Here is a 23,596-nt window from a genome sequence, read left to right as displayed (position 1 = left end):
GCTTTTCAAACTAAATTACCTTAAAATTAAAAAGTAGGACTGAATAACTACTTTAAGCAACCTCAGCACTTTTGGCCACTCCTGTTTTCACAGTGGATCATGAACATTATTATGTAATCCTTGGGAAAAGTGAAAGCAGCAATCCAACATTCGGAATAACGACACTCCCCTCACTACATCTCTATACACACAGCAACACTGGGGCCCCACACGGATTGATTATCAGTACTGACAATGATACACCACATTGTAAATGCTGATACTTGAAACAGCTGTGTACAAACACGCCGCAAATGTTTTAATAGAATTTAGCTTTTCCTGAAACTGTCTTTTCCATAGTCAACAACAAACAACAAAAAAACACCCAATGTTATAACCACTTAATAAACTTACAAACTTGAAAAATTAAACACTTCAGATAGGCAATAAACTTCATATTATGAAAGCAATATATTCCAAGTTCCAAAGATTTGACAAGTTCTGTAAATATCTTTCATCAGCAGATGGAAACTTTCAAACTCCACGATCTTCTGCCAGGAAGGACTAGGTGTCATTCACTGAATAAACAAAACCAAAATATTTTTAACCAACAGCTTTCCATCCATATAAACCCTATACCTCAGCTAAGAAGTTGAGTATTTTCAGACAACAAATATTTGTTCTACAGATTACAAATATCATATAATTGAATTATCCTTTTAAAAAATATAAGGTACATAAAAGATAACATACATATTTAAATTTATAGGCAGAACTAAAATATTCCGAAAATACCTTTCAATATTTTACAATGACTAATGTCTAAAAAACTGACGTGAGATTTGCAAGCAGTCTAATTCTTGAAGACCTTAGTGTACGTTCACATAGCATATGTTTAGAAGTTAAAAATCTGATCTGGAGATAACCTACGTAAATAAGCAATTGCTAGATAAAACTTGGGGCACCGACCCCGTGGCTGAGCAGTTAAGCTCACGCGCTCTGCTTCGGCAGCCCAGGCTTTCTCTGGTTCAGATCCTGGGCACGGACATGGCACCGCTCATCAGGCCATGCTGAGGCGGCATCCCACATGCCACAACTAGAAGGACCCACAACTACAATATACAACTACGTACTGGGGGGATTTGGGGAGAAAAAGCAGAAAAAAAACACAAAACTTTGTTTATGTAGTAAGTTATGTTTCCAAAGGACCCTTCTATAATTAAACAGAAGAATCAAAGTGATAGTTTCCCCCACATCTATGTGCCTATAAATTTAAGAAACTTACATATTAGAAAAGTATTTGAAATGACATTAGAAAAACTAATTTTAATCTTTACCTGGTTTGAGGTCGAATCCATTTCAAGGCATGTCGTGGTGGTACAGTAATGGTGGGATGATAAAATGTGCAGTCAGGTCTCGTACACTGAGTGTTAAATCTACAGTGCTAAAGAGAGAGAACAGAATTTCAGCATCTGCGAAGCTAACACAAAAAAAACACAATGTGCGATGACAGTAACCAGCTCACCCTAATACTAACAGAGCAAGAGATACAGACCGTAACATTCATGTGACTACTACTGAAGCCTTGAAAAATGAACCCCTACTAAGACACAACATCCTACCAAAAGAATAACAGCAAGGCAAATTTCAAAAGGAACCTTAGCATATAATACAAGTTTCTTTTCAACGTAACAAGCACCCTGGACATCCAGCCCAACATCCCCCGTATTCTTCACTGAGCACCCTCATCTGTGCCCAAATGCAGTCACGGGAAGTGAAGGCCTTTCCTATGGTCTTCAGGCTGCTATTTCAGAAAGGAGATCATTCACTCTGAGCAAGTAACAGCTGGAGATACATCAACTAATTTTTAGTACCCAGTTAAAACCATTAGTACAAGTTTTGATGGTATTAAGCAGTACTACTGGATTTCATCATCTCAGTTCCAGCATGAGAAGTGGGGGAAAAACCCACCCACATGCTTAGGGGCAGAGAAGAATGGAAACTGACTAGCAAAGAGGAGCTTCACTCTCCTGACAGCTTAGGACACTAACATCAAATAGTTTCAGACCACTCAGCCTAAGAGACCAGACGGGCTCAGTGACAAGCAAGGAATAATGTGAAGGTCTTAAGAGCATAAATTAACTAACAAAAAAGTTACACTGGGAGAAAAAAGGGAAGACACTGAATTTGCAAGTGATCTTCCAAGTCTCAGAACTGAGAACTTATCACTAAATTCATTTTGGGAAAATGAAAGTTCTTACTTTTGGATGATAGAAGGGACATTCCATTTTCTTACAAGCAGGGAAGTAACGGCAAAGCTGACTACTAGAAGGTGATGCTGGTGTTGTAACTGCTGACAAAAATAGGGACAAAGACTGATCAAATTTATTTGGCAAAATAATTTTTAATGTAGTCTGATGTTTTTATAGGAACCATTTTTAAATTAAAATACAATAAGGAAGTTTATATAGTCATTAGTCAAGATAAAACATTTGCGAATCCTACAGGATGGACACACTCTTTAAAACATGGTTAGATTTAAAAAACTGGTTAGATTAACAGATTCTGGCACAATGATTTCTAAAACTATTCCTTTTTTTCTTCTTTTTAACTCAGTTTATAGTCACAAAATGTCATTCTCCATTTTTTACCCAAATGTAATAGTGCACAGTCACTAACCTGGTTTTGGAGGCAGAACTGGAATTCTTCTACTCATATGAGTGAAGGGACAATCTGGTTTAGTACATTTTGCATCATATTTACAATTTGGATGAACAAACAAACATTTTTCAGCAAATTTACAATTGGGAAAGGCTCTATAAAACAAAAATAGCATTTAATATTCACATTTAATCTCACTGCATTATTAGTTTTTTGTAGAGAGGTTCCTTATACTCTATCACTGTTTGTTTTGAGAAACACAGAAGTAAAAGAAAAAAGGAAACTCCACTTTTAAATGAGGCCAAATATCAAAATAGGACAAAACTGTCTATTCCAAAGCCTGGGGTAATAACAGATTTTCACTCGGGCCCAAGCCACTTATAAAGGGTAGAAGGGTTTTTTGCAATGATAAGAATCACACCACTCACTCTGTAATTAAGGATTTCGCAATATGCTACGATGTAAACTCAAGAAAGTAAACATAATGTGTGAGAATTCTAAAAGCCATCTCTCAAAGCTCCTTCCATAGAACCAGCCAGCTGATAAGGAAAAATTATACCCAAGTCCAAAAATGTCTTCTCATTATCTGTAACTAGTTGTTTCCCCAATGCCTTAAAATCTGTGTATGTATGAACACAACACATACAAACTGGGGCAGTTATCATATACCCAGCTCCTTAAATGTAGCGAATCCTCAAGGAAACCCAGAAATTTCCATATCTCATAGGTATAAGGCACAAAGAAGCCCCCTCCCATCTCCCCATCCCCAAACACACACACATATACACGATGTGCTGTTCTGGGGAAGGGCCATGGAAGGGTCCCAGCATTTAGTTACAAAACTCAAACTTGTCCATAGTAAAGAAAAAACAAAACAAGCTATAAGAAATAGAAATTAACCTGACAACCACAATCTGTTTGTTGCTACTCACTTGCAAGGTGAAACAGGGTGATGGTAAGCACACTCGTCCCCGTTTTTACAGGCAGGCCAGTACTTGCAGCGCTCCAACAGTTTTTCCGGTTTCTGTGCCACACTCAGTTCACTCATCTCAGCTACAAAGAGAAAGGGATTAAAAGCATCTCATTAATTATAATCAATTCAGTACATGGCACCTTTAATAAATTCCCTCAAAACCCAGCCTTAACATCTTATCTTCTTCTATGTCTACAGTTATACAAAAATGAGTCCAAATAATCTGATTAACATTGATAACAGAATCCTATAAGACTCCTAGTAAGCAGACTGTAGTTCTCACTGTGAAAAGTAAAGTGGACAGTGATGCTGCAAATAGAGCCAAAGTTCCTATTAAAAAAACCCAATTCTCAAAATTATTTCAGAGCTGAATTAAATATAAAAAGGAGGAAAGAATATCAAGAAGGGAGCCAATAAAATGAAATGGAAACTGAAAATACAAGGTGATAAAGAATGTGAACTACTTCTCATTTTCAGGCAAGACTATGAGTGGTTCAAACACAAAAGCATTCCCACTCACTCAGGGATACCCAGTTTTCTACGTCCAGGTGATAAACTCGCATCAGTGTCTACAAAGGGAGGAAAAGACTTTTGCCAAAAATGGGTCACAAATATTACCTACAGTGCCAAGCAGATCACCCAACAAAGTGACTTTGGCTGGGTGTAAGATGATCAATGGCAGAAAGTCTCGGTGCAGAAGAAACAAACAGAGGTGAGGAAGAGCTAACCGGAGAGCAAGCACATGCCCCATCCCCAGGGCTCACTGCCACTCCACTCACTAGGTCGTGTCCAGTTACAATGTCAGTTACTATAATGTGGGAAACCTGTGTTGCTAGATTTTCTCCTGACTCAGACAGCCAAAAGCGTTTTTATATGACATCTAAATTTTAAATGCTGGCAACTAATTCAAATTTGAAACACAGAATAAATCAAATAAAATTACATCTGAAGGCCATAATGAGCTGCCAACTTCTGGCCCAAGATACCCTAGCCAATAAAAATTAGCATGTTGGGTGTTACATATCACGGTCTATGTTTATGAAAGCACTATCACTCCAACCACATCCCTCTAGTCCTCTTGCCCGACGTCAGGCCCTTCAATTGGGCTCTGTAACTTACTAGCTGAGCTAGACATTTTGGGTAAGTGTTATCTAACGTCTCAGAACTTCAGTTTCCTCATCTATACAAAGAGAAAATAATGTCTTCCTTAGAGTTTTATGATTAAAATGGAAATGAGAAGGCAAAATAGGCAGCCAGTCAAAACCTAACAATGCAAGCAGCTAGTATCTGAGTACTTAGTGTTCCAGTGACCCAGTCTCAGTCTCCTTACGGAGAACAATCCAGTCCTGAAGCCCAGGTAGGAGCATCATCAAAGAGCTATTATGACTGTGCCTGATATATAAACTTTCTATGCTACTTTAAAAACAGTAAGAGTCATTATTTATCTCCAGGACATAAAAGTATCCTTAGTCTCAAATAAAATCTGACAGAGCTGGAAGGAGGAGTTTTCTCCAATTTTAAATGGTTTTTGTGTCATCCCTGTAGAGAAAATGTGTCTTACCCTCCTCTTAAAAAACATACTTTAGACTACGTATATACACGAGAACCCAGGCCAAATGAAAGAAGAGAATACCCAGAGGCAGATTGGCTGGAAAATGGAGTAAGGTAGCTAGATACTCACAAGCAATATTAAAGAAGTTAAATACTTTACAAGGAAACTTTATCTTTCTGATGGTACTGTTAAGTCATATATACCAAGGTCATGACTTTGGTTTTACCTAACATGTACTTCACAAGCTATTAAAACTTTTCCTGCGGGCCAGCCTGGTGGTGTAGCAGTTAAGTTCACACGCTCTGCTTTGGTGGCCCAGGATTCACAGGTTCAGATCCTGGGCAGGGACCTATGCACTGCTCATCAAGCCATGCTGTGGCGGTGTCCCACATACAAAATAGAGGAAGATGAGCACAGATGTTAGCTCAGGGCTAATCTTCCTCACCAAAAACAACGACGACAACACCACCCAACAACTCCTCCTCCTGTTTAAGAGGCAAATTCACTTTTTATTGCAAGCCGTAAGATCTATGTTGCCATATAATGGCCAGTGGAGGTGGCTTAAAATGGATGCTGATGTTGGTAGCATCCTTGAAACACTGGACAAAAAGCCACCAAAAGCAATTACAAAGTTTCAAACTCCCTGCTTGGAAGGGCAGAGCAAGAGAGAGCAGAGCCTCTTTGTGGCTGTTATTCAGGAGTCTCTCTGGCATCACTTATGTTCTAAGTGCTACAAAGCTCCATCCTTGAGCAGCAGAAACACTTAGATCAAAGCAATGGTAAAGGACTCATCACCACTCCATAATGGTCACAGCCTGTGCGACCCAGGCAAGAATTTTTACTAACACATTGTTTAGAATGTCACAGCTATGATATATATGCCAATGAAGCCCAATGTGGATAATAACATTTAATGAAATTAGACCTTAATATTCCAAAAATTAAGCTACCAAACTGAAAACCAAAGTAACAAAAACACCAGAATTTTCTCTTATTTTAGATAAAATACACAGGGGCAAGAAATTCGCCCTGCCTGACTACTACAGTTCTTACCACCTTTGTTATCATTTTAAAATTTTTCCTCCTTTCGATAGGCTCAGATTTTCAACTCCTTCCAACAATCAAAACCATGACACTACATTACTGACCAGCAGAAAAAGCATTCAGTTCAAGATAACAGTGATCTCTCTTCACTCACTCATCATCTCCCCCTAAAGGCTAATGTATTTTTAGTGACTGAAAATACATTTTCATACTTCTGTCAAGACAAGGATTACTTTGGAAAAATTTCAAAACCTATTACTGTTTTTTATTTGAAACTATTTCATTTTTAAGATTGACTAATTGTCTCCCCTGCCAATGAAGGTGTTTCTAAAACCTTTAGAAGGGATGAGAGCCTGCGTATCATTCTCTATCATGAATGAAAATGAGCCATGGTGCTGCACCTGCCACTGGCAGCCAGTGAAAGCAGCAGCAGTGATGAGAAAGGCTCTTCTGCCTGAAAGCAGGCTACTATGTGAACTGAATTCCTCTGACGTCTACTAAATATTTAATGCTTCAAAATTAACTTAAACATAAGGTCTTTTCTCAACTTTCAAGAAGTATTTTGACAGATTAGGTCAGAAACTCCTTTCAAGAGAATTTCATTGAGGTAGAAACAGCATCAAAATCAAAATTCATCCTTCTGTCAGGTTAATTATGAGAGAGTATTGCTGGTACAAGGGGAAAGTAACAAGTATAGTTTCTAAAGGCAAAAAGGTAGACAAGGCATCAAGAATGATGGTTCATCCTTTAACAAGCCTAATTAAGAGGTATTCCTTGACTTCCATGGCTGAATTCCATTTTACCACTGGAATAACAGGCCACCTATGAAACACACACAGTAAAAAGAGTCTCACATTTAACTAGTCATTTTGTCTGAAAAAAGAAAAAAGGCCACTACTGAATTATAAATATAAGCAAGGCCTCCAACCAATATTCACTCAAGGTAGAGACACATGTCAAAGATTCCCTTCACAATGACAGCACCCTGAAAAGGGCAAATCTGCGCTCTCAACACACCGTTTGAAAAGCTACCATTTGGGTCATCAAGCTGCCTGCTCATCAAGTGCAACTGCTGTGGGTGGAGGAGACCTCTGAGTCCCTTGTTTGAGGCTGCAGTTTGGTTTACGGGTTTCATTCCTTCAAAGCACATGTCCTCCTCTTGATCTGACATGTATCCTGGGGGGCTGGGGACACCATCCAGCGTCACTATAAACTTGGGACTTGCAGGTTTATCTGGTTGTACAAGATCTCTGCCAGACAGATAGAAAATACCATAGAATTAGGGAAACGAACATAAAAAGCTGAGCCTCCTACAGTGCTCTTCAGCAGACCTATCACTCCCTCACTTGCTTTGCGATTTCTTCAGTAAAAAAAGACTTGGTAGGACTTCCAGGTACAGCATTAATGGACTCCTGTTAACACAGAGGCGACAGCCAATCACTGCAGCAGCATCACCAGCGACCCTCCAGGCTGCACTAAGGACAATCTCCCCTCAACCCTGACCCCCAACGTCCAGTTGATCCTTGTAAGGTCACATGGAAATAAACTAAAAAATCAGCATCTGTGCTCAGAACACAATAGCCAGGAGGTCTATATTTACACTAGTTTTATGATTTGTACGTTTGTTCCTTTACAGGACAATTGAGTCCATTTTCTATGGGAAGAATCACCCCGACCCAATGTGCTCTCTCTCTCTGGAGAGATTTCTTGATTTCGATCACCTGACTTTTAAACTTTCATTTCCTGGATGTGCGTAAAGAAAAGAATCTTATTAATAGAGCTAAATCATAGACTGACTTATTTGTAGGATAATGGATTTCTGAACAAGAAAGATCAACTAGAAATTCCGAAAACTGAATTTGGCTTATTATACATGGCCTAACTACTGAATCAATAAAAGCAGTCTACAGGAAGGGGAGGAGGGAAGCTGGGAACTAATGGTTAACCTGTACTATCTAATCAACACAAATTAGCTACACAAGAAAAAGAAACCATCTACCGTGTCTGCATAAGGTGTCCTGAAAGTACCCGAAGGGTATCTGCAGTCTTCATCCCCGACTCCTGGTTTGGTGCCACTACTATCTCCTCAGACAGCTTTGGCTTCTTCAGAATAAATGATCTTGTGTCTGCATGGACCATGGATTCCATGTCATAGTAATCTGAGCCAAAAAAATTGGCCACAAATGTTTACTTTTGTATACCTTGCATTCCCAACATCACACACGTGAGAAGAATGTCAATCCTTTATATAGCTATAATTATTTTCAAAGGAAAATCACAATGGTTCTACTCAGGAATGGGGTGCCATTCTGTGCCAAACATCTTTTCAAAGAAGTATTCCTTTCCTCACACGACACATACCAAGAGAAGCTAATGAACACTCCCTGCCTACAGTATAGAAGGGTTCTTATGTGAGGCATCTAATGGGATATTAACAATATAAACTTAAAGTACAATATTTTCTAAAAACATGGAGAATACAGAGTTCTAATGCTTCCTAGAATTATGATAATTTAAAAATCTTTCTAAAATCTGTTTTGTTCATTTTGCACAGTACCACTTACAGAGAAGAACAGATCCTGATGAAAAGAATTCAACTGGCATAATTTCTACCTGGTTGTAGATAAAACTTTGAAAGGGAATTTTAAGACGAATGGGCATTTAAAACACTACAGCAAGGAAAACACTGACCTTCAATGAAAACAATCACAGCTCACATCACCTACAATATGCTTTTTAAGCCCAACTACTTTATAAAATATACCAAGACCTGGCACCCAGAATGGAGATGGTTAACCTATCAATATACTATCAACTGACTAAAGTTAATGAGTTGCACTTAAAGTTAACAGGCAAATAACAGAGACCAAAACTCACAGGATATTCATTCATGTTCATTCAATGAGCAAAGTGAACACCTGAGAGACCATAGTAAGTATGCAAAGAAGAAAAAACAGAAAAATAGATGTATACACAATTTCAGCACAGCAGGCCCCAAAAGGTGATCCTAAGGGGATATGAATAAGGTATTGGGAGAATACAAAGCAACTACTCCAGCTGGGGAATCAAGGACAAGCTTACAGAGGATGAACATTTGAAGCAGGTATTAAAGGAACGAGCAGGAATAAACCAGGAAGGGGAGAGAGAGGTGGAAAATAAACAGAGCATTTCATGCAGAGGAAACTGCCCGGACAAAGGCAAGGCTTTTGTGAGGCACGAGGAATCTGAGACCTGGTGAGGAATGTGGCATGGCTGGAGAGGTGTGTGGGGTGGGCTGAGTAGGTAAGTAGTAAGGAAGGCTGAGGCATAAAGGATCTTGTATGTGTCAGTGAGTCTGGATTCTGGTATAGAAGTAGTAAGTAACCAAGAGAGGTTTATACGAAGGGAGTGACATGATCAAATTGGTTTTTAGAAAAACAGAGAGTGTGAAGATTGGACTGGAGTTCTAGATCTGTTGAGAGACGGCTGCCCAGGAGAAACGGTGAAGCTGAATGACAAGATTCTAACCCTCTGTCCTATTCTGACCCATGTGAGAGAGAGAGAAGACACACTCCACAATCCCATCAGCACTAGCACTTCAGAGCAGTTGCATTTTCAAATACCATCCCAGGAAAGAAGCACATCTGCCTTCCCCTTCAAGAGCCGTGGAGATGGTGATATAGGAGTGACAGCAGGAGGAGAAACTTGACTCAGGAAATAGAGAACAGGATGAAGCAGATTTAAAAGGGGGCAAAGACAAATTTAATTTTTGATTTATTTAGTTTGAAGTTTTTTGTTGGGTTCTTAGATGATTATGAAGAAGCTGAAAATTCAGATTGGATCAATAGGAGGGGGAGAGAAAAAAGAGAGGCAGAGTCGAAACTGAAGGTAAAATATAAATGTTTAATAAATTGCACATATTCAGTGCTGCTGTCTTCTCAGCGAATCCTCATAGGGAGCCTAAGAAGTAGATTTCCCCTCACATTACAGACGACCAATTTGCAAAACAAAGTTCTTCAATGATTCACTAAGCTCTCACGGCTCCCACAGGGAAAGCCCAGAACTGAGTCCAGGGGCCGACGCGACACTCCTCATCACCCTGCACTCTGTGAGGCAAAGCAGTTCTACTAGTTTGCAGCTTGGGAAAATATAGAAGAGATGAAAACAATGCTGAGAGGGCAGGACATGGGGTGAAGTTAACATTTTAAAGGGTAGTAATGGAGGAGAGGAGTTTATAAAGGAGAATGAAAAGGAATTAGTAGAAGAATAGAAAGTGAAGTCCTGGAAGCCAAAGGATCAAAGACTGAAGAAAACACAGGAATGCAAGTGTCACATACCACAGAGGGTAGAAAAGCATGCACAGCCCACACAAGTCACTGGTCACCTTTGCAAGATTAACGCTTTGGCAGCCTGAGTCAAGTAGAAGCAGACTGATGGGAGAGTTAGACATCTTCTGGGTAAAAACCACAGGCTGAACCCACACATTCTGTTTCCTCCTGGAACCTCACTAAAATGTCAATAAAGAATTAATGATAAATAAATAAACTCGCAAAGAAAATAATTGTAAAAGGAGAGACGACATTTTGAAAGTGGAAAACTAACTTAGCAGATCTTCAAAACTGAGTCTTAAGCCAATAATGAAGCAATTCAATGTGAATGCCAAGATTCTCCAAAGGCTGCGAAACTGGCAGCAGAGGGGACCTTGGAAACGGCTGAGGGAGAAGACAGGGCAAAACAGGTTGTTCAAGTGTCCACTTCAGAAGCAGTTAGTTCTTTCTCAACTCTATCTCTCTTCTTCGTCTCTGATCCTTACCACACCTATCCCTACCTCTACAGTGAAGATATCTGGAATAACTGGAGATGTGCTTTCCCGATGATCAGTGTTGGAGAGGCCTATGAATGAAGCATCATGGTCTCTGATGGGAAGGTGCTACAACAAAATAAACTAAGTGTATGATACTAAAATGTTTTTTTAATACTACTAAAATTTCAAAGAGCAGTTAGATTTCCTGATAACCTTTGACCATTTTCTCCCTTGGAGAAAAGTAGAGCTTTAGATTCTTGAAAAGGTAAAAACAGAGGGGTCTCTGGACCAAACGATGCTAACCATGCTCAAAGAAGTACCATTCTGAAAACAGCGGAGATGAGGGTTTGTTAAAGTAAACATTATGTAGTAATTAATGTTGAGGTGCCTCCTCCAGCCCCCTTTCCCACTTAGCTTCCAGAACCCTGGCAGCCAATCCATTACCCGAAACATCATCCTTTGAAGAAGCTGCCCAGCCTAAGAGGAAAGGCCTAGAGACAGTGACATCAGAGTACCCCCAAACTAGACAGGCAAGACAAATCACTCTCCACTGTAGGATCTACATTCAAATGTGAAGTCAAAAGCCCCCCCATCCCACCTCCCAATTAATGAACCCAGAACACCAAGCAACTCTTTAAATGCCTCTCTCTTAAATATAAGACAACCAAGGATCCCGAAACATCTAAGGAAAACCTGTCACAAAAGACAGCAATCAAAACAAACAAACAATTAGGAGAAAACAAGACCAGGGAGGGACGGGAAGAAAATGTCCAAAACTACCTTTACTATCCTCAGAGAAATAAAAGAAAGTATTTGCATACGTGAAACAAAATCAGTCTGTTAAGAAAATACATAAGAAATATGCAGAAACAAAAGGGCTCTCAGAAATAAAAAATATGATAGGATGTAAGCAAAGGATGTAGTCATTCAGAATGACTTGATGCTTCACACTGTATGTGCACTGTGGATAAAAATAAAAACTAAAGGGGGGCTGGCCCCGTGGCCGAGTGGTTAAGTTTGCGCGCTCCACTGCAGGCGGCCCAGTGTTTCCTTAGTTCGAATCCTGGGCGCGGACATGGCACTGCTCATCAAACCACGCTGAGGCAGCGTCCCACATGCCACAACTAGAAGAACCCACAACGAAGAATACACAACTATGTACCGGGGGGCTTTGGGGAGAAAAAGGAAAAAATAAAATCTTTAAAAAAATAAATAAATAAAAACTAAAGGAAACAAAAAGAATGCATAAGAGCTGATGAAGTGGATACAACACACACAGACCGTAGCTGTCCAACATTTGGAAAGAAAATCCTCTATGTAGAAAGCAAAATGGAATGTTGAGAGATGAGAGGGCAAAATCACGGGGGGAGAACATCTAAACACTCCTATAGGCAGAAGGGAGAAGCCAGAGGAGAGACAGAGACTGAAGCGACAGGAGCGTGATGATACTAGAATGGTCATCAACTGGGTACGATCTGGCATCTGGGTGGAAGGTACCCCTTAGAGCAGACAAGCACATCGGTATGAGACAGAAGGCTGGGGAAGGGTCAAGGAATACAGCTGCCGACTACGGAGATCTGACCAAGGGGGAAGAAAATTCAGTTAGGAGCTGACAGGGAGGGTCAAGGGACCAGAGCTTCCAACAACAGGCAGGTTTAGGGGAAATAGAAGGAAGCAGGAGAAAATAAGATTTCTGAATTTAAGATTGCAGGTATCCAATAATTCCCTTCATTTATTCAGCAGATATTTATAGGTATTAACATGCATCTGGCAGGGCTGGGCACTGAGAACACAGAGATAAATAAGGCAGTAGCCCCAGACCTGAAGTAGCCCCTGGTATGTGTGTCTCTGTGTGCTGGGGGTGGTGGAGACAGGTTAAACAAGTTACAGTGGCCTCTAAGAATGACAAGTTCTAGGTGTGGCCCTGATCATGAGATTCTAAAGTGAAGTGAAAGTGAGGATAAGGTTGAACAGGCCAGAGGACACTCAAGCAGCTCAGGGCAATGGCAAAAGTTGAGTAGAGAAGAGAGCAGGGTAGGGACTCAAATCATCCCTGGAGCTGGGGAGTGAGCAGGGACCTGGGTGAAATGGCATCAAAGGAAGAAAGTTTTTGAATGAGGCAAAAAATACAAACACCATATAACACGAAAAAAATGCAGACCTTGTCTCCTGGCCCTAGAATATTTCCAAAGATCTAAATATGGCATGTTAGGGCAGGATCTTCGAGATCTAAGATACGTTAAATGAGGTGTAAGGAATGGAAATAGCAACTAAAAAATGCTAGATTACAATGAAAATTTAACATTATTACCAACCTTGACTGATCTGCAGAGTTTCTGCCACTACTGGGTCAATCTGCAGTCGGGATAACAATTGCCTCTGCTGAGTTCCTAGAATATAAATTTTAACACTTCACTAAGCTTAAAAAACAAACAATATCAGCTTCCATGTTTCCCAGAAATTAAGCCCAAAATAGTCTTTCTGGGTTCTTAAAGTCTTAAAAGTAATTTAAAGATTCAACAATACAATTTAATAATATTTACAGACCAAAGGTATGTGAGACAAAAACCTATACTTAGGGTTAAACCAAAAATGCCAATGTAGGACATTCCTGGTTTTCCCTCTATCTGAAACCCCTATTTTTTGGACTAGAAGTAAGCCTTGGGATAAAGGTAAAGGGTGGCAAAGGCAGGTGGAGGTGCTGCATGGACCCAGAGCTGGTGCCATGGGAGAGGCAAAGAACAACTAACTACAAGAACAACATGAAAAGCATCTCCCTCCATCACCTGGGCTCTCACCGCTACCACTCACTCCCCTACCTCAGAAATGCAAAACAAAACCGAATTATCTGGTCACAGACGTCCCAAGAGACAAACTGGTTTTGGATGGATACAAAGAGAACAACAAGTAAGTACGACATTCAGAGCTTTGCAGTCCAGGTCCTACATCAGCAAAGCATGAAAATAATCATTTGAATCTCCTGTAAGAAAAAATGCTCAGCTGGAGTATTTATTATCTCTTAAACAGGTTCGTAATTTCCTCATAGTTACACTGCAAAACAAAGCAAACCAAGGACACAGAATTGATTTTCTCTATCTTCAATTTGATGCTAAGCTCCTCGAGGGATGGGAGGATGTCACACTTCTTTGAATCTCTCCACTTAGTACTTAGCAGATACTAGGTACTCACCTGCTGATTTAAAACAAAAGTGTTAGAGGACAGTATACAAAAAGATGTGACTGATAGAGTTCCAATACTGAAATATTAATAAGATGCTTGGATGCTAATTTTTAGTATATCTATTACCAGTGGTTTCACAAGGACAGCCTTTGCTCACTCAGTGCAAACATCTAAGTTAGCAATCGCTTGCTAACTACCATGAGTCATTTAAATGGGTTTTTAAATTTTAAAAGCTATATTTAATTCAAAATTTTATTAGCTTTTGGTCAAAATTTTATTTGGTCAAGTTGTATCCCTGTAGGACAGCTTGGGAAACTGACACATACTAGGTTACAGGAAGAATGCTCTTTCAATTCAAATACTACAACAGGTCTCCTTAACATAAACCATGAACAACAAAAGAATTATACATTTTAAAATAATTTCATGAGACAGATACAAGCAACAGGACCATTCTCTCACATTTCAAATTTTGCTTCATCTCTCTATGCTCATCTATCTTTTCAAAACATTTAGAGAGACACACTAAAAAGGATGACATTCTGGGAAGTTCTGGGCTTCTAAGCTAGATCCTGTAAACTCTGATTCTGTCATTAAAAGTCCATGAAAAATTCCAGTTCTTTGTGACACACTGCTTCCATAAGAGAACTACAGTCAAGTTACACGAAAAGATACAGATCCATGGGGGAGTACACAGAAGATATCACATACACGGAATTTACCTTTGTCAATGTTTCTAAGGAAGCCAATTATTTTTACATCAGTAATCCTTGACTGTGATTCAAAATCTACTTCCTCTTGAAGATCTTCAAACTGCCTGTTGCACTCACATGCTGATGTTGAATATTCATTCATTTTAACCTCCAAAGATGAAATTTTTGCTTCAATCTGTGACACTCTAACATTTAGATCAAAAAGATTTGCTTCCACTGTCAAAATTGCTGCTTTCATTCCTTTAATTTCATTGATATCAGTTGATATTTTCCTTAAAAGATGCGAAATATTGTCTAGCTCATTCAGTGAACAAGAGGAACTTGTTACAGAGCCTAAGTCAATTGGCCCAGGTGAGAATAAAATTGGTAAAGATGGTGATGGAAACCTTGAAGACATTTTCATTAAATTTTCTCTCCCTCTTAATATCTGGTAATTCTTGCTTCACAGCCCATTAAATTGCTTCACCAAAAGTAAAAGGAGTGATTAAAGCCGTTACTTTAGGAAGTATCAGCAGTGAGTAACATTTTAAAATATATAATTGAAAAGACACGGTTGTACATTTCTGGAGTCAAAATTCAAAGTAAACTTGAAAATGCTAAACAAACCAGACCAATGTTCTCTTTGCCACCACTAAAAGGCCCTAATACATAGTCCCATATATCCTCTAAGTTCTACTCACAGCTCGTTCCCAAACAATAGATCCTATTATTACATACCAAAGAAATTCTGGCTTCTGATTGGCTGAAAGCAGACATGTGACACACAAAGAATTTTCTATTATTTACCTCATATGGCAAGGAGTACTGAAGATCTGAAGGATAAATTAAGCAATATAACAACATTAAGTATTTTATACCTGAATATGTGAATTTAATGTATTTCTGCCCCTTCATCTATTAAGCCATAATTTTCAAGCTTCAGATTGTTTTATGTAGTATTTTGAATTTCACTTCCCCTTGAAAATAGTATGAGAGTATTTGGCATTTCTTTCATAGGGAGAGGACAGGGAAGGTACCTGGACCAATGACCACAGACAAATCTCTTTAAAAATTAATGTGGTAATAATGGAATTCAACTGCACTGATATGATATGGATATGGTAGGAATTTAAAGATAGGGGAAATGAGGATGTGGCCTTCATTTGATACTAGACCATTATTAGCTATGTGATTTTTCTCCCATTCTGTGGGTTTTTCCATTTTCTTGATAGTATCCTTTGAAACACAAAGTTTTTAACTTTGATGAAATCCAATTTACCTATTTTTTCTTTGGTGGCTTGTGCTTTTGGTGCCACTATCTAAGAAACCATTGCCTAATCCAAGCTCATTTAGATGTCTAATTTTTCTCCTAAGAGTTTTATAATTTTACCTCTTACATTTAGGTTTTTGATTCATTTTGAGTTAATTTCTATATACAGTATAAGGTAAGGGTCCAACTTCATTCTTTTGCATGTGGATATCCAGCAGTCCAGCAGCATTTATTGAAAAGACTATTCTTTCCCTGATGAATTACCTTGATACCCTTGTAGAAAATCAACTGGCCATAAATGTAAGGGTTCACTTCTGGACTCTCAATTTGATTCCATTGGTCTATGTGTAGACCCTTATGCCAGTGCTAGTCTTGATTACTGTAGCTCTGTAGGAAGTTTTGAAATAGGGAAATGTAAGTCCTCTAACTCTATTATTTTTCAATAGTTTTGGCTTTTCTAGGTCCTTTTCATTTCCAAATGAATTTTAGGATCAGTTCACCAATTTCTGCAAAAAAGCCAGCAGGGATTTAACAGAGACTGAGATCAATTCACAGATCAATTTGGGGAGTACTGCCATCTTAACAATACTAAAGTCTTCCAATCTGTGAACATGGAATGTCTTCCCACGGTTTAGTTTGAAAAAGGTCATTTTTACTTTGGTTTACTTGCCAAATAACAAATAAGCTGTGCAAAATATAAGCATGCAAGATGGTAGACATAGCTCCCCCAGGCTCTCCAAAAGAAGAGTTCTTATAAAGAACCGTAGCCTTTCATTTCCCAGTTAAACAGTGGTAGTTCACCATAACAGAATAAAGAAAAAGCGCTAAAATTTACATAATAAGAATCTTTATTCTTTATTCTTATTTCTCCACTGTATCCGTAAATTAATCTAAGTCTTCAAAATCTTTAGATAGAATATAATTTTCAAACCTTACAAGGCTTTGGATTCACACAGAATCTTTTTTTTTTTTTTCAAAGATTGGCACCTGCACTAACAACTGTTGCTAATCTTCCTTTTTTTTCCTCCTGCTGCTTCACCCCAAAGACCCCCCCCAGTACATAGTTGTATATTTTAGTTGTGGGTCCTTCTGGTTGTGCCATGTGGGACGCCACCTCAGCATGGTCTGATGAGCAGTGCCATGTCTGCGCCCAGGACCTAAACTGGCGAAACTTTGGGCCGCTGAAGTGGAGTGCGGAAACTTAACGACTCGGCCACAGCATCAGCCCCTCACACAGAATTTTTTAAGAGCACTAGCTGATAGAAGACCTCTCTAGTAAACATTAGGAAGAGCAGCACATCCTCAGCCAAGTGCCACCCGCAAACCAGTAGGGTCACTCAAGAGCAGCAAACACAACCGCAATGAGAAAAGCAGGACGGTAGTCTTAACAGGATGAATCTCAAAGAAACAAGGTGCCTAAAAAGAGCCCGTTTGAGGCTTCCTGTTATCATCCATCATACCCACCCCAACTTTAGAATGCAAAATAAGCAAATATCTTTCCATAGATTCCAATGTAAATATCCATCAGCAGAGGAAGTTTATATATTTTAAGGAAACTAGAGCACAGAAAGGTTAAAGTCAGCTAGTAAGTGGCAGGGCCTGGATTAACACCTAAGTAGTCTGGCTCCAAGTCCATAATCATAATCACTATATTATTATACTTTTCTCCGTGATACATTAAGTGGAACAAAACATGTCACAGAGAAATCCATGCAGTCTAATCCCTATTTTATATATACATATATGCTTGTGCATATAAATATACACAGAATTCTACTTTATACAGAAAGAATGCACACGTACATAACACAGGACAAAAACACCACGAAGACCACAGACATAGACCTAACTGCTGTAAGTGCTGTGCTTACCTCTGAAGAAGGCAGTGGGCAGGATGAAGCAGGGATTTCCCTTGTTTTCTCTGAAAATCCCTTTTTACTAAGATTCTTTCACAGTGCTTCCAGTCCAACATAATATATTGAATATATCCATTTATATAGCCTCTCTTTCTGGAGAGGCTATAAAAATGAAGAGCTTAAAAAGGGTACAAATTCCTAACAACACACAGCAGTGGACTCCAAATTGGGTTTCTAAGATTATCCACTGAGGTGTAGGAACATCAGAAGTTCTATTACATTAGAAATATTTCTATCTCCATCCTCCTTAGAGTTCTATTTTCACATGTTCTAACATACATATCAATAATAGTCTGTGTGTGTATATGTAAATAAAATATATATACTGAAGTGTCACATTGAAAATGACTACAGAATACAAAAAATTGTATGGTCAGAAATACAGAAATATGGAGATCTCTGATTTAGAGATGGGGGTTAGGGAAGGGATCAGAGCAGATTAGATTTCAACCACCTCTGGGAAACAGAAAATATATGGACAAGTACTGGCTGTGAAGGAGAGCAAAAAAGCCACAAAAGAGACCCTGGGAAAAGTGCAAGTGAGATGCAAGGCAGGAGGCAACACACTCATTAAGGCAACAAATATTTACTGAGCTCCTACGATATGCCAGGCATGGTTCTGAGCACTCACTAACAGCAATGAACACCACACACACACGCACGCACAAACACACAACCCCCTGGTCAGAGCTTACATTCTGGTGGAGAGGGGAAGGAGATAAACTTTGAAACCAAATGCACAGAAAAACAAAACATGTTAAAATATAACATATTTTATGTTGATATTTAAAGCCCTGAGTCTGGATAAAAATATCTAAACTATGAAAACATAAAATATATATATTAGATGGTAGTAAGTGCTACGGAGAAAAATAAAGCTTTAAAAAAGTGGGTTAGGGACCACGGGGGTAGGACACTGAGGATGGCCTCACAGAAATGCCTTTGGGGCAAGGTATGTCAACACCTGAAAGAAAACGTTCCAGGGAGAGGGAAAGCATCTCAGTGTGCTCTGAAATAGAAAAACACACCAAGTATGTCAGGGTAACAGCAAGGAGAACAAAGTGGAGGGAGGGAGAGGGTGGTAGGTGATGAGATCAGGTAGGACTCTGACTCTGACTTGGAGCATAATGGGGAGCCACCAGAGGGTTCTGCGCAGGGGAGTGGCATGATCTAATTTACAGTTTAAGAGGATCACTCTGCTGCTGTGTGCAATAGAGACTGTAGGAGGACAAGTTTGAAAGCAGACAGACCAGTAAGGACACTATTCCAATAATCAAAGCAAGGCATGGATGATGGCTCACACTAGGATGGTAGAGGCAGATGTGATGAGGGGTGGGTGATTTTAGTATATTCTGAAGGCAGAAGCTGACAGCATTTGCTAAAGTTAAAGGAGGGAGGAAGGTAAAAGGAGAGAGGAAAGGAAGAACAGCCATAGCACTAGGCTCTTGGCCTGAGCAACTAAAAAGGTAAAACTGCCATTAACTAAAGTGAGGAAGACTAGAGCAAAAACAGATTGGAGGGGAAGATCGTTTGTCGTTAGGCTCTAGGCAAGTTTAAAATGATTTATTATATATCCAGAAAGAAATGTAGAGTAAGCAGTTGGATAGGAACTAGAAATTCAGGTGGCAAGGTCCAAGCTGGAGATATAAATTTGGGAGCTGACAGTGCAAAGATGATATTTAATCTGGATGAAATGAACAAAGGGGCATTCAACTGTGAGAAGTTGGAGCCATGAGCAAAGAAGACTACAGAGGATGTGAAACAGAAAACAAGGTTTGCGAATGATATAGCCAGACAGACATTTAAAAGATAAAATTTTAAAAATTTTAAAGAAGCGTTCTTTTCTACAGAAACAGCAAATTATCTGGGGATAATCTAGACAGCTAGTGGGAGTATAAGCACCCCCTAGGGAAATTACTCCACAATTTCAAGGCCAACTGCAGCTACTTGTCTGCTTTATTTAAAACAAAACTTGCCCACAATAAAGATTAGCCCACACAACTCTAGGTAAGCCTTTGTACCGTCTTCTTAAACTAGGAACCACGTGTCTGCAGATGTTGTTGAAAAGAGTCTGCGAATAACAGGACCAAAAAAGCAAACAAAAACTAACTCTGAAGGAAACCATCAATTAGGGGACAAAAGAGAATCTTTCAAAAAAAAAAGAATCCTCTAATTATGTTTTTCAAATTTGAAATGATATCATGTCCACAAAACAAGATGCTAACTAAAACAGAACAAGAAAGAACTTGTGGAAATTTAAAAATACGCTTGCTTAAAAAGAAAATAGAAGACGACTAAGGATAAAGTCAAGAAAATATTCCAGAGCAGGACAACAAGATTAAGTCAAAAATGAGGAGAGCAGAGATAAGAGATAGAAAATGAAAGCAGGAAGTTTACCATCCAACTAACAGAATTTCCAAAAGAGGAGACCTATGACAACAGAGAACAATTTTTTCAAAAAACAATGTAAGAGAATTTCCCAAACTGAAAGCATGGACTTTCAAAATTAAAAGGGTGCAAAAGATATCCAGCCCAAAAGCGACTAACTAGCACCCAGACTTATCACAGTAAATTTCAGACATCAAGAACACAGAGAAAATTTCTAGTGAACACTAAAAATTTCTAGTGAAAAAAGCCCAGGTATTCTATAATGGAATAAGTATCACACAGGTAACCAACTTCTCAGCATAAACAATAAAAGCCTCAAGATAATGAAGCCATGCCTTCAAAGTTTTGAGGAAAATGATTTCAACTCAGAATTCTGTACCTAGCCAAAGTATCAACTGAGTACCAGGATACCTTTAGACTTCTAAGCACTCAGAAAATTTACCTCCCATACTTAGTTTCTTCATGATGAGGTGACAAAATGGAGGACTATACTGAGAAGACAAAGTGGGATCCAGGAAATGCAGAGCAAAGTCAGGGGAGGAGCAGTCCTGTGAGGACAGCCTTGAAGCAGACCTAGAGAGTAACCAGTGAGAAAGCAAAAGAGGGCAGAGGCTCTAGGAGGAAGGTACCTAAGAACAAATGGGAACCCAAAGATTTAATACTACAAAATGATAGACTTTTAGGCTATAACACAGTTAGGCAATGCAAGAAGAGGGAAAAAAAGAAATAAGAACACAAGAAAAACAAAAAACTATATGAGAGCAGAAAAAATAAACTCTAGGGAACTCCTAAACAAAGAACTGTAGAAAACGTAAATTTGGCCCTATAATATTCATATAGTCTTAATAATGTAAACACTGCTTATTGGTTCTCAACTTTTAGAGTCAACCTCCAAAGCATGGTAGTTTTAACTAGGAAAACAGAACAAAAGGTAAATTTGCTCATCTTTGACAATATAAAAGTAGAGATGACAAAGTGTAGAAGGTGAGAGTGAGAAAAGATATACAAGAATTAAAGGACATAAACATCTTTTATCTTTTGGAAGTCAAAATACATTGAAATTGAAGAGTTAAAATACATTGAAATATAGTTAATCAGACAAGAAACAGATATTTAGTGTACTACTTAAAATTACAAAATTAACTAATAAATGAACTAAAAATAGTGATTTTACTATATAGGCTTGGAGGCAGGGAAACGTGGGAGATTCTGACATTTTGTAGCAAAAATCAAAAGATACCATCTATACTTGGTGAATTAAACAGTGGTATAAGCACATTATTACAGACATGGAGAAAATTAAAGAAAGTCATAAATGGAAGCATTTAAAAGTGGTGGCCTCTGGGGAAAAAAAGCGTGAAGAAGAATGAGCAGGGAATGTTACTCTTTATTTTAAATTTTTCTATATACTATTGGGTTATTTTCTAATCTATCACCAGATATTACAATTTTATTTTTCCAAATTTTCTAAGGTGAGCATATATTTCATAATGTAAAATATTTTAAGTATATATATTTTTATGCAACATATACCAAATAGGAAAAATAAAAGGAAATCCACGCCTAGATACATCGTAGTGAAACTGCAGAACATCAAAGACAAAGAGAAGATCTTGAAAGCAGCCAGAGAAAGGACAGATCACCTACAAAGGAACGACAGATAATTAGAATGATAGAAGTCGACTCAACAACAATGGAAGCCAGAAGACAATGGAATAATACAATGCAAATAACTGTTGTTAACCTAGACCTGGGTATCCAGCAAAACTACTGCACAATAACAAGGAGAAATAAAAAGGCTTACAGGTAAACAGACTTTTGGGAAATTTACCACCAACATACCTATTCTAAAGAAACTTCCAACGAACATACTTCAAAACTACTTCAAAATATTAGAAAATGATGATCCCCAAATAACATTCAAGAGATGTGAGAATAAAAAATAATAAACATGTTGGTAAATCTGAATAAACAGTACCATTTTATATGGTAAAATAATAACAGTGGTACCCAAATTATGCATTTTTAAAAGGGCCAAAATGAAACAACATATGTCAGGAGGGTAAAGACTGGAGCTAAGGTATTCTAAAGTCCATTTTCCCTTTGGGAATGGGGTCACAATATTAACTTTCGGAATATTTAATTAAATCTGCATGGTAAAATTTCAGGGGTAACCACTAAAGAACAGAAATGGAGTGTTTAAATTTAAACTAGCAAAAAAAATGTAGAGCAACAGTAGCAATAGTAATTAATGAATCTTAAAAAAGGGAAAAGAGGAGAAAGATCAAAAGCAGGCAAATACAAACCAAAAAAGATGACAGAAACTAATCTAATTACATCAATAATTATAATAAATGTGAATGGTTTAAACTTTCCAATAAAAGGCAAACTCAGATTGGATTAAAACACAATCTAGCTTTTTATTTAAAAGATATACATGCCTAAAGCATAACAAAAGAAAAGTGAAAACGAAGGCATGGAAAACAGATATATGGGCCAAATACTAACTAAATGGCTATATCACTATCAGACAAAACTGACTTTAAGATAAAAACATCATTTGGTAGAGAGGGTTATACATAAAGATAAAAGGTTCAATTCCCTGAGGAAAATCTAACAATTTTAACTATATATGCACCCTAGTTTAAGAGCCTCAAAATAAACGAAGCAAAAACTGATAGAGGTATAGAGAAATTAAAATAAATTTGTCATCCTGATGGGCGATCTCAAGACCTTCTCTCAATTATTGATAAGTCAAGCCAACCAAAAATTAGCAAGGTCAAGATTTGAACAACATAAATTTAGAGCTTTATCTACTAAATGCAGAATTCTCAATCCAACAATTAGAGTTCACTTTCTTCCAAAATGCACATGAAAGATGTACAAAATTAAGTCTTAATTTTCAAAGAATATTATACAGATCACATTATCTGACTACAATGCAATTAAGTCAAACATATATAACAAAAAAGATTGTAAGACAAAAAAATAAATAAAACTTCCATATACTTAAAAACATTTCCAAGGAACTCACGGATCAAAGATGAAGATCGTAATGGGAATTAAAGATAGAGTAATAATGAAAACATTATGTATCAAAATTTGTGATATGCAGCAAAAACAACACATCAAGAGAAATTTACAGCTTAAGAAGACAG

At 38.2% G+C, this 23,596-nt stretch overlaps 1 protein-coding gene across 9 annotated transcripts in view; it reads right to left on the bottom strand.

Annotated features, from left to right (window-relative positions):
- Positions 1 to 431: 431 nt before the first annotated feature.
- The window catches only part of ZC3H14 (zinc finger CCCH-type containing 14), a 38,244-nt gene continuing 15,079 nt past the window's right edge, over positions 432 to 23,596 (bottom strand). Inside the window, exons 10-17 of one of the 9 annotated variants that reach the window (XM_023628238.2) lie at positions 13,308 to 13,382; positions 8,209 to 8,368; positions 7,227 to 7,459; positions 3,573 to 3,693; positions 2,659 to 2,795; positions 2,241 to 2,329; positions 1,317 to 1,423; positions 432 to 557 (exon numbers count right to left, since the gene is read on the bottom strand). In XM_023628238.2, coding sequence (XP_023484006.2) covers positions 551 to 557; positions 1,317 to 1,423; positions 2,241 to 2,329; positions 2,659 to 2,795; positions 3,573 to 3,693; positions 7,227 to 7,459; positions 8,209 to 8,368; positions 13,308 to 13,382 — 929 coding nt within the window. In that variant the 3' untranslated portion in view covers positions 432 to 550. Of the gene's footprint in view, positions 558 to 1,316; positions 1,424 to 2,240; positions 2,333 to 2,658; positions 2,796 to 3,572; positions 3,694 to 7,226; positions 7,460 to 8,208; positions 8,369 to 13,307; positions 13,383 to 14,894; positions 15,577 to 23,596 lie in introns of those variants that run through there. The other 8 variants (XM_023628237.2, XM_023628239.2, XM_023628240.2 and 5 more) reach the window with 8 other exon arrangements.

This window comes from Equus caballus, chromosome 24, assembly GCF_041296265.1.
Source record: "Equus caballus isolate H_3958 breed thoroughbred chromosome 24, TB-T2T, whole genome shotgun sequence".
NCBI lineage: Eukaryota > Metazoa > Chordata > Mammalia > Perissodactyla > Equidae > Equus > Equus caballus.
Note: the sequence above shows the minus strand (reverse complement) of the source record. Positions and strands in the feature narration are given on the sequence as shown.